The sequence below is a fragment of the Talpa europaea genome (genome assembly GCF_964194135.1).
Source record: "Talpa europaea genome assembly, contig: HAP1_SCAFFOLD_77, whole genome shotgun sequence".
NCBI lineage: Eukaryota > Metazoa > Chordata > Mammalia > Eulipotyphla > Talpidae > Talpa > Talpa europaea.
Window position 1 is genome coordinate 170,205 of NW_028168040.1, and position 10,444 is coordinate 180,648.

Consider the following 10,444-nt stretch of genomic DNA (forward strand, 5'->3'; position numbering starts at 1 on the left):
AGGGTGGGCCGGGGGCCTGGGCCTCCGCCCGGAGCTGGAAGACCACTGCCCCCGTCCAGCAGTCGCCCAGGCCCCGGCCAGGTGGCCCCGCTTCCGGGCTGTTCTTCGACCTGAGGCCTTCCCAGCTCTTCCCCACCCCTGCCTCCTCGGTCGGCCACCCGCCTGTCAGAGGCCCACGGGAAGGAAGCGGCGGCCTGGAACCTGCACTGCCCCTGGCTGCCCCCCCCTCCAGCCCGCTCCCCAGGCCTTGCTCCCAGGGCTGCCTCCGGCGCTGGCTCCAGGGCATGGGCCAGCCCAGGACGCCCACCCCTCCCTCCTCGGCTGAGCAACAGCAAGCCCAGGACCAGATCCTAGGTGGGACCGGTTGGACCCGCAGCCCCCAGGCAGGGGAGACTTGCGGGGTGCTGTGGGCCGCACCCCACCCACATGGGACTCACAGATGTGGCTGCGCCTGCCTTGGGGGCCGCAGAGCCCCCAGCTCCAGGGTGTGTGCGGGAGGGAAGCTGGTGCCACCCAGGGCGGCCAAGGGAGCTCCCTCCTCCGGGCAGCGGGTTGTGGGGAGGCGCAGCTCAGGCAGACCCCGCGGACCCTTAGCTCCTGCAGCCCAGACTCCCTCCCAGGGGCCGGTGTGGGGACGCTGCCTCTGGACAGACCCCAGGTTGGTAGGCCGGGGGCAGGAGCCTGGGCAGCCCCTCCCTGCCCGCCGCGTGGGGCCTGGCTGCCGTGGGGGAGGGGCGGGCTCAGCCTGTCCCTTCCGGGATGGCCCTGAGCCCTGAGCTCGCGCCGCGCGGCCAGACCCCCCGGTGCCCAGGGCCGCACGCGCCTCCTTCAGCGTGGACAGGCCTGGGTGGGAGGCTGGAAGCCCCGGGTGGGCGCCGTGTCTGTGCGGCCCAGATCTGGGGGGCCTGGTGCTTCTGGAATTAGCCACGGCAGCTCCCCCAAGACACGGAGCGCTCGCTCGAGGTGCCCCTTACCTTTGAACTAGGCTCCAAGGAGGGTCACCGGCTGCTGGGCGGGAAGCCCCCCAGAACTCGGGCGGACCGCCCCGGCGCCCCGCGGGGGAGGGGGGAGGGGGCGCCCCTCCCGCCCGCGCCGGGGTCTGGCTCCGTGGGTGGGAGCGGCAGTTCCTGCGAAGGCCGCGACGGCCCGCAAGGACGCCCCTTCCGAGCGCCGCCCACGTCAGCGGCCCCTGCCCCGGGGGGCCGCGGGGCTCGCGGGGAGGCCGGCGCGGCGGGGGGGGGGGGCGGGGGGGAGGCGCCGGCCCCGCCCGCCCGCCGCTCATTGGCCCCGCGCGGCTATATCAGGGCGCCCGGCCGGCGCGAGCCACCGCGCCCCGCGCCGTCGGACCTGCCCGCGCCCGCCGCCCCGCGCCCGCCCCGCGCCCCGGCCGCGCCCAGCTGGCATGCAGAGGTCGCCGCCCGGCTACGGCGACCAGCACGACCCGCCGGCGCGCCGCGACTGTGCGTGGGCCCCGCGCCCCGCCGCGCCCGCCGCGCCCCCCGCGCGCCCCGCGCCCGCCTCGCCGCGCAGCCCGCCGCGCAGCCCCGCGCCGGGGCGCCATGGCCTCAGCCCGGCCGGCCGCGGCGAGCGCCCGGCGGCCGACGAGTCGCGCATCCGGCGGCCCATGAACGCCTTCATGGTGTGGGCGAAGGACGAGCGCAAGCGGCTGGCGCAGCAGAACCCCGACCTGCACAACGCGGTGCTCAGCAAGATGCTGGGTGAGCGCGGGGGCGCGGGCGGGGGCGCGGGGGTCGGGCCGGGGCGGGGGCCGGGGCGGGGGCCGGGGCGGGCGGGGCGCGGGCCGGGGCGCCCTCCCCTCGGCGCCGGCCCGCGCCGGCCGCCCTGACCGCGCCCGCCCGCGCCCCGCCCGCGCGCAGGTAAGGCCTGGAAGGAGCTGAGCGCGGCGGAGAAGCGGCCCTTCGTGGAGGAGGCGGAGCGGCTGCGCCTGCAGCACCTGCGGGACCACCCCAACTACAAGTACCGGCCGCGCCGCAAGAAGCAGGCGCGCAGGGCCCGGCGGCTGGAGCCCGGCCTCCTGCTCCCCGGGCTGGCGCCGCCCGAGCCCTTCCCCGCGCCGCCCGGCCCGGCCCGGGCCTTCCGCGAGCTGCCCGCGCTGGGCGCCGAGCTCGACGGGCTGGGGCTGCCCACGCCCGAGCGCTCGCCCCTGGACGGCCTGGAGCCCGGCGAGGCCGCCTTCTTCCCGCCGCCCGCCGCGCCCGAGGACTGCGCGCTGCGCCCCTTCCGCGCGCCCTTCGGCCCCGCCGACCTGCCCCGGGACCCCAGCGGCTGCTACGGGGCGCCCCTGGCCGAGGCGCTCAGGACCGCGCCCGCCCCGGCCGCGCCCCTCCCGGGCCTGTACTACGGCGCCCTGGGCGCGCCCGGCCCCGGCCCGTACCCCGGCCCGCTGTCGCCGCCGCCCGAGGCCCCGCCGCCCGAGGGCGCCGAGCCGCTGGGCCCCGCCGCCGCGCTGTGGGCCGACGTGGACCTCACGGAGCTCGACCAGTACCTCGACTGCAGCCGGACTTGGCCCGACCCGGCGGGGCTGCCGTACCACGTGGCGCTGGCCAAGCTGGGCCCGCGCGCCATGTCCTGCCCGGAGGAGAGCAGCCTGATCGCCGCGCTCTCGGACGCCAGCAGCGCCGTCTACTACAGCGCCTGCATCCCCAGCTAGGCCGCGGAGCCGCCCGCGGTGTGTCTGCTAGACGCGGGCGGGCCGTTTTCGCCTGGCCCTTTTTATACGCACAATACATGGATTTAATTTTTAGCCACACTTGCAAACGTTTCCTTCCAAGGGGTTTCCCTGAGCCAGAGCGGGGACTCCTCAAGCAGGATTTAAAAATGATTGTTCGCTGTAAAGGAGGCGCTTGAGAGCTGCCTGGCCCTGGTCTGGGCTTGGGGCAGGGGCGGGCAGTTCCCGGGCGGCCCCCAGCTTGGGCCCTGCAGCACCCAGTTCCCCACCCTCCAGGACAGAGTTGGTGGGCGCCCCCAGGCCCCCAGCCTCCCTTCCCCTGCTGTCCCACCTGCCACGCCAGCCCGGCAAGTCAGACCACGCCCAGCAGCCCGCCCCCTCCCTGGGTCTCCTGTCCCCCTAAAACCCCTCAAGGCCAGGGACTGCCGAGGACAGGCCCTGTCTGGGGCCGGCGCCCCCCAGCTGCTCCCCAGGGTGCATGCCCAGGTCCACGACAGAGCAGGCCAGGGGCTCAGACCTCAGGTCTCAGACGCCCCCAGCTCTGCAGCTGTGTCCCTCCTCGGAGGCCTGGACTCTTCCAGCCCCTCCCCAGCCCCCACCCCTCTCGTGCCTCCACCGGGGAGCCCGTGGGTGGCTTGGGGGACGGCAGCAACTATCACTTTCTTTGGAGACGGGTCTTACACACCCCCAGGATGAACCCCGCACCACACCAAGAGCGAGCAGGCACCCCCTGCCCTGCCCAGCCCCTCCCTCCCTGGCAACGTCTTGTGGAGATGACGGGCAAGCCGGGGCGGGGCTCTGGGGGTTCCAGGGACTCCGGGCCACCGCGAGGACGGTGAGACTGAGTTTGCGTGTGGCGCGAGGCCCCGGGCCTTGAGCTGCCACAGGGGCTGCGGCCGCTGCGAGGTCACTGAGATGGCCAACTGGCAGAGCCAGGGGCCGCGTGTGGGGGCGCAGTGCACAGGTGGCGGCTGTCACTGGTGTCCGTCCCGGTGATGGCCTCTGTGAGGGGCCACAGCACCCCCACCCTGCCCAGATTGGGGAGCGCACCTGGCCCCACCCCACCACATGGGCAGCAGGCCCAGGAAACTCAAGACAAGAGCAGGGAAGCAGACGGGCGGGAGGGCCGGGGCTCCGCGGGAGCGAGGCGCGGGCATGGGGGACGAGGGGCTGCAGGGCACCAAGGCCATGAGTGCTGGCACACAACAGCCAGGCGGGGGGGGCGGGGGCTGCAGGCCTGGCCCTGCCGGGGAAAGGGGCACGTGCCCCAGGAGTACAGGGGCACAGCCTGGGCCCTCCTCTCTGGATCCACCCCTGGGGCCCTGGGCCCAGGCGAGGCCCGGTCTGGGGGCAGCTGGGCCTCCCACCCCTCACCTGCCCCCTGGCAGGGCCTGGCCCGGTGGGCTCAGACACGCCACCAGAGGTAAGGACCAGGACGGGTGGGGGAAGCAGGCAGGGCAGCGCCCACCGCCCAGCAGACAGCGGGAGCCCACACCCCCTTCGGAGGGCCTCGCCCCACACCAGCGCACGCAGGGTTGGCCCCAGGGGTCAGTGGGCTGGGTGGCACGGCAAGGGTGGCAGAGGAGGCAGAGCAGAGGACCCCAGGAGACCCTCCCCCTGTGCCAGGCGGGGCCCACTTTGAGTGAGCCCCAGAGCCAGGGCAGAGCACGGACAGGCTCTCCAAGGGCAGCTCTTGGAGTGGCAGTGGGCAGGGGTCTGCTCGAGGACCCTCCGCCCAGGTGGAGGCACAGCCCCCCCAGGCCAGAGCCCCAGGGCCGGGGGCGCTTCCCACCCCACTCGGTTTCCCACCCCACCCCGCCAGCCTTCCCAAGGGTCTGGGAAGGGAAGTCCCCACCCCCAGCTCCCGCTGAGTCAAACCGGCCAGGAACGGACCCCAGAGGCCCAGCTCCTGGCGGGAAGTTTTAGCAGCCCCGCCTGGCACTGGACCAGCCTGTCCCTGGAGTGACCCTGGACATGGAGTGGGGTGCTGTGCCCACATCCCGGAGGGCCCGCTGGGCACTGGGAAGGACCCCCCCCCCCCGCCAGGACTCTGGCTCGCATCCCACAAGGGCTGCAGCTTCCAGGCGGATGCTCCAGTGGGTTTTAGTGCTGCCCCATTGCCCCAGAAACAGACTCCTGCCCACGAGTGGCCAGCCTCATTGCCTTGCTCCCAGCCCAGGCTGCTGACCGCTGGAGCCAGGCACCCTTAGCCAGGCCGCGGATGGGGCCGCACAGGGAGGTTCTGGCGCGGGCTTGTCTGTGGTGCCAAGAGACCGCAGCGCCCAGGACCAGCACCCGGTTCTCAGCACTAACCGGTCCACCCAGAGCGCTGCCCACGCAGCAGGCCTGGGGACCCCACGGCGCCAGGGCGTCTGTGGGTGCAGCACAGCGGAGGCTCCCCAAGAGCCACAGACGCAGCGTGAACCTGTGTCTCCAGTGACCAAGTCCAGCAGGTTGGTCAGGTGTTCTGAATCCACAGGCCGGGAGGCCAGCCGCCACCCGCAGCGGACCCCCCAAACCAGGCCCTTCCCCGCGCCCCCTGGCCTGAGCCCAGGCCTGGGCGGGCACCAGCAGCCCCTCTCCTCGCGCGCTCTCCACCTCGGCAGCGGACACTGGCTGCGCGCGGCCTGTGGCCCTGCTCCGGCCTGGCCCGGCCGCCCACCGCACGGGAAAACAGGAAGGCGCTGCCCGTGGCGGGAGGAGGCGCAGGAAGCGGGCGGCGGCGGGGCGCTTATCTCCAGCCGCAGCCGGACCCCTGGCCTTGCGTTCCGAGCACAGGACTGTGCGCAAGGCGGGGGCGGCGGCCCCAACGGCGCGTGCACCCCCGGCAGGCCGCGGCGGTCCGGAGGGAGGCCACAGGCAGCGAGAGGCCTGATGTGTCTGGCCTGGCCTCGGGAGGCCGGCAAGGTCCGCTAGAGATGGCCCCAGAGGCCCCACACCGCGCCACACACATGGCGCTCCCCACTTCCCGTGCCAGGTGCGGGCCCCTGCCGGTCTTGGGGGGGGCGGGTGCTGGTGGCTGGTCCAGGGTTTGGGTCTTTTCCTCCGGAGGGGCAGGATGGGGGCGGCCCGGGAGCCGCGCGGGCCTCTGGCAGGGACAATGGGCTCCAGCGCCCTGAGTACTTGCTTCCTGGCGCGGGGGGGCGGGGGGGCCTGGCTTGTTTCCGCCTCGGCCACAGCTGGAGCCTCGCACACCTGGGCCGGCTGCGCTCAGGCCCCAGCAGGTGCTTCCCCTGGCGGCCAGGCCCAGCCTCAGTCCGGTATGGCGGCCTCGGGGAGGGTCTGTGGGCAGTGTGGGCGCCGGGCCAGCCCGCTGGGCTAGCAGGGTCCTCAGGCCCATGGCCCGCCCGTCCTGGCTGCCTGGGAACTCGGGGGTGGGGGGAGAAGCTCGAGGGCGGGGCGGGGCAGGGAACACACAGGCGGGTCCTGGGACTAGTTTGCCGGCGTCCGTGCTCCAGATGTTCTCCCAGAGGCCCCAGCCTGGGGAGGCCGCGGGACCCACGACCCTTCAAAGCCTGCCCGCCCCGCTCTTGGCGCTGCGCATGGGGGGCCTGGCTCCCGGCTGGGGGAGTTGCACAACCCGGCCAGTGCCTGGGGCCCCATCTGCCACCCTGGCACAGCCCTCCTCGCCCAGCCCCTCCCGGCAGCAGGGCCTGAGGAGGCACGTGGGGGAGGGCACCACGGGCCCGGTGGCCGCCTGCGCCCAGAACGTGTCTCCTGGTGGGCCCGGCCCCACAGGGAGCACACAGGTGTCCCCGCCCTGCCCTGGGCCCCACGGCCACGTCTCCACCTCGGCCAGCCACGGTTGGTTCCAGCCAGCAAGCGTTTATTGCGCAGGCCGCCCACACTGGCCGGGAGGCCACCCACAGCCCGGCCCCAGGGAACCCTGGTGGGGTAAACAGTGCCCCGGCCTCCAAGAAGTGCCCCCCGCCACCCAGAACCTGTGAGTGCGTCCGACTTGCAGAAAGGCTGGGGGCAAATGGGCCTGAGACAAGAGGCGAGGCCGTCTGGTGGCCCCGGCCAGGGGCAAAGGCCAGGATGCAGGGAAGGCAGGCACCGGCCCCGGGGCTGTGGCTGAGCTGAGTGCAGGGACCAGCACTGGGGTGAAGGGCCGCAGGGCCCAGGCCCCCGGAGGACAGAGGCAGAAGAGGGTGCAGCTGGTGGGCAGCCCACTCCTGGGCACGTGGGCCTGGCCACCTCCAGGGGGCAACAGTGGGGCCAGGGACCCCAGAAACCCAGGTACCCCTTGAACCTCCCTCAGGTGTGCTGGGCGGAGGGGCCACCCCGCCCGCCCTGTCCCCCAGCAAGGCCACGGCAGCCCGGTCCCGCCAGGCCCCCCGGCAGGGGTGCTGGCCTGGGGAAGGCGGCATGGTGGGGGGCCCTGGGGGACTCCCTGGCCTCCTGACCTTCAGCCCTGCTCTGCTGCTGCCGGTGGCCTCCGCCCCGCTGGCCCGCGCCGGCTACCCAGCCCCTCCCCTCAGCACCCCAAATTCCAGGTGGGGGCTCCCTGGGGTGGCCTGGATCTCCCCTCACCATGGGCCACCCCACTCAGAGCACGGCCTTGGCCCTCATACCAGCCCCAGGGCCTGCCCCGCAGCTCACAAGGGTGTCGGGCGCGACTGAGCTGTCGGCGCGGGGCGGGGGCCTCTCTGCGGCGCCCCCCACCCCGGTGGCCTTGCCTGCCGCCCCGTCCCCACCCAGGTAGCTCCTGTCCACCTGTCTTAGGGGCTGGAAGGCGGGTGTGGGGTCCACCCTGCCTTGGGGGCTCGGTGGCCACCCCCGAATGCCTGCCACTAGGGCGGGCCCACGGGGGCCCAGGGTCCCCCCCACACCCTGCCAGGCAGAGGGGGGCTCCGGGGCACAAGACAGTGGTCCCCTGGCTGGCTGGCCAAACCCCCCCAGGGCAGGAAACGGCCTGGCCCTGCCTGCAGACCGGCCAGGGACTGCCTTTCCTTCAGGCCGTTTCCTTCATCCTGTTGTTGTGCCGGGCGCTGACGGCCGGCCCTCTGCCCTCCACCGCCATCCTCCCTTCCAGGGCCTGGCCCTCCCTGGCCGCCCTCCCCAGCCCAGCCCCAGGAGCCCAGTCCGGCAGCCGCAGCGCCCCCTGCTGCCCGAGGCCGGACGCACCGGCTGCTGCGGAAGCTGGACAGAGGCTGGGGGGCCTCGGGCCGCAGCGGGTGGCGGTGGCCGCCTCTGTCCACCGCATTTCCGCGTCCTGGAGAACAGGCGCCGCCGCCGTGCAGGCGTCCCGGGCCCTGCACATGGGGCAGGCCGGGCTGGGGACTAGGCGCCCCCCGGGGCCTCAGCCCACAGCGCAAAGAGCTTCTCCCAGCAGGCAGCCAGGGTGGCGAGCGTCCGCAGCAGCAGCCTCCGGCCGGCAGGGCGCCAGGCCCCGCGGGTCTCAGGGCCCCGGTGCTTCCGCTGCTGGGACAGGACAGGACGACAGGACGGTGTCAGCCCCATCCCTGCCCCAGGCACCCCCGAGGGAGCCTGGTGGGAAGAGGGTCATACGGGGGAGGGGGTGGGGGTGGGGTCGGGTGTGGTTGGGGCACGAGGGGTGTCCGGGAACACCAGGGGCAGGGGAGGGTCGGGCACCTGGGGCAGGGGAGCCGTCGGGGCACACCTGGGGCAGGGGGCTGAGGGCACATGTGGGGCGGGCAGAGTTGGGGCACATCCCTGGGGAGCACATGTGGGTGTCGGGGCACATGGGGGGGTCAGGCATACCTGGGGCGGGCCCCAGCAGTGACGCTGCATCACGGCCTCCGTGCGCACGGCCACAGTCCATGCCGCCCTCTCCAGCACCCCATTCTGGCCCCCAGCCACTGCCCCTCGCAGGGTCTGGCCCAGGGACACGATGGACAGCAGGATGCTGCGCTCCTGGGGAGGGAGGACATGGGGGTCAGGGGAGGAGTCGGGGGGGCTGGCGGCGCGGTGGGGTGTCTCCTGGTACCTTCTGAGCGCTGCAGGAGGCTCCCACCCGTCCTGACTTCCCAGCAGTGCCAGCCCCAGTCAGGTTGCTCTGACTGAAGTGGGGGGGTCTGGAGCTCGGAGGGGTCCCTTCGAGGCCTGGTCCGCCCCGCCTCACAGCAGCCTGCAGGTCCGGGAAGATGACGGCGCGGTAGTGGCGGAGCACGTCGGGGACACGGCAGGCCCGGAGCCCGGCCCCGCCGGGGGCCAGCCCCAGCAGCACCAGCAGCGGCACCCACACCACCGGCTTGGGGGGCACCTGGAAGGGGTACTGGTCAGGGCGGGGCGTCTGGGCCCACGGGGCGCCCTCTGGGCTCTGGGGCTGGCAGGCCCACCCCAAGTGCCCTGGGGAAGGACGGGCCTGGATGCCAGCCGTGCCCACTGCGGGCCGGGGAAGCAGGGCCTGGAGGGCCAGGAGGGAGTCGAGGGGCCGGCAGCAGTGCTCTGGCTTGCGTGCGGCCTGCTTGGGCAGTCAGGCCACAGGGCCCTGGAGGACAGCGGGAGAGCGGCCGGCTCCTGGCCACTCCCCGACCCCAACCGTCTCCAGGTGCGGCCCCCACCAGCACCGCGCGCGCCTGCCGTCCGCCACGGGGACCCGAGGCGCGGCCCGGGGGCTCGGGGCTCAGGGCCACACCCCAGCGGAAGGGGAAGGCTTGGGGAAACCCCCAAAGGCAAAGGGAGGAGGACGGGGCCCCACCAGGCCTCGTGGGCCCCCAGACAGAGGGGCTGGCTCTCTCTGGGAAGAGGCCCCCCAGGGGCCCTCAAATCAAGGAGCCGCTGGCGCCCGGCGCCCAGGCCCACCCACAGGCCCCGGACGGAGCCCGGAAGCCAGCCATGCGCAGCCAGGCGGACACGGGACTCGGCCACCCAGCCCAGCCAGACGCGCACGCAGGCGGCCGGGCCCCTCCCCGGCAGGCTCCGGCCCCTCTGCCTGGGCAGGCCAGGGGTCTCGCTGAGAACACAGTGCTCCGAGCTGGAGGGTGACCGGCAAGGCCAGCGACCGCCCGGGGTGCTGGAGGACGGCGGGTACCCTCAAGGGGCCTGAGGTGCCCTTGGGCCGGCGCCCCAAGGGTGCAGGTCCAGGCAAGGTGGTGCCGCGGGGCCCACTTCCAGGCTAGGAGGGCTGGGCAGGGGCACCCGCAGCAGGACACGTGGACACTACCTCCAAGCGCTGCCCCCAGGCGCTGCCCACTCCCCCAACCCCCCCTTGGCCAGAGCTGCTCACCATGGGCCTCTCGGACAGGCCCTTCTTCATGCCCACCAGTGGGCCTTGCACATGCTCCTGGGGTCCCGGGGAGCACTCCAGGCCAGGGCGCCCGCTTCCCTGGTGGGGAGCAGCAGTGGCAGCGGCGGCAGCGGCCGCGTTTGAAGTTGGCTCCTCCAAGCAGGGGAGGGAGGGAGCTGGAGGGCGGCCCCGCAGGCCCCAGCCCTGCCCCCGCCCCCACCCCCTCCCACTGCGGCGCCCATTAGCCAGCCCTGAGGCCCACAGCAGTGGGGCTCCCCAGCCAGGGGGTCTCCAAGGGGGCCGGCGCTGGGGAAGGGCTGCTCAGCCAGGGGCGCCCAGTGGGCAGAGGGCCTGCGGGCCTGCTGGGGGGGGGAGCCCCAGGCGGCACTTTCTGTGGTCAGCAGCCCTGCCCTTGGCCAGCAGAACAAGGTGGGCGGGACCCCTGAGGCGGTTGGGGTCCTGCCCCAGCAGGCCCCAGCAGGGGACTTCCCGGCCCTGCTGGCGGGGAGGGTGAGGCGCCCCAGCCTCGGCGGAGGGGCCGTGATGGCCACCAAGCAGCGCCT

The 10,444-nt window shown here is 74.2% G+C and overlaps 2 protein-coding genes across 2 annotated transcripts; one reads left to right on the forward strand and one right to left on the reverse strand.

The window, feature by feature from the left end:
* Window positions 1-1,402: 1,402 nt before the first annotated feature.
* Window positions 1,403-2,671, forward strand: SOX18 (SRY-box transcription factor 18; the record flags this gene model as incomplete). The annotated part of the gene is made up of 2 exons (XM_084259736.1): window positions 1,403-1,718; window positions 1,878-2,671. 2 exons carry the CDS (start codon window positions 1,403-1,405, stop codon window positions 2,669-2,671), a joined length of 1,110 nt encoding a protein of 369 aa, XP_084115862.1.
* A 5,301-nt stretch (window positions 2,672-7,972) lies between these two features.
* LOC311187955 (uncharacterized protein C20orf204) lies at window positions 7,973-9,911 on the reverse strand (the record flags this gene model as incomplete). The annotated part of the gene is made up of 5 exons (XM_084259737.1): window positions 7,973-8,113; window positions 8,201-8,284; window positions 8,414-8,566; window positions 8,640-9,059; window positions 9,882-9,911. 5 exons carry the CDS (start codon window positions 9,909-9,911, stop codon window positions 7,973-7,975), a joined length of 828 nt encoding a protein of 275 aa, XP_084115863.1.
* Between the last annotated feature and the right edge of the window lie 533 nt (window positions 9,912-10,444).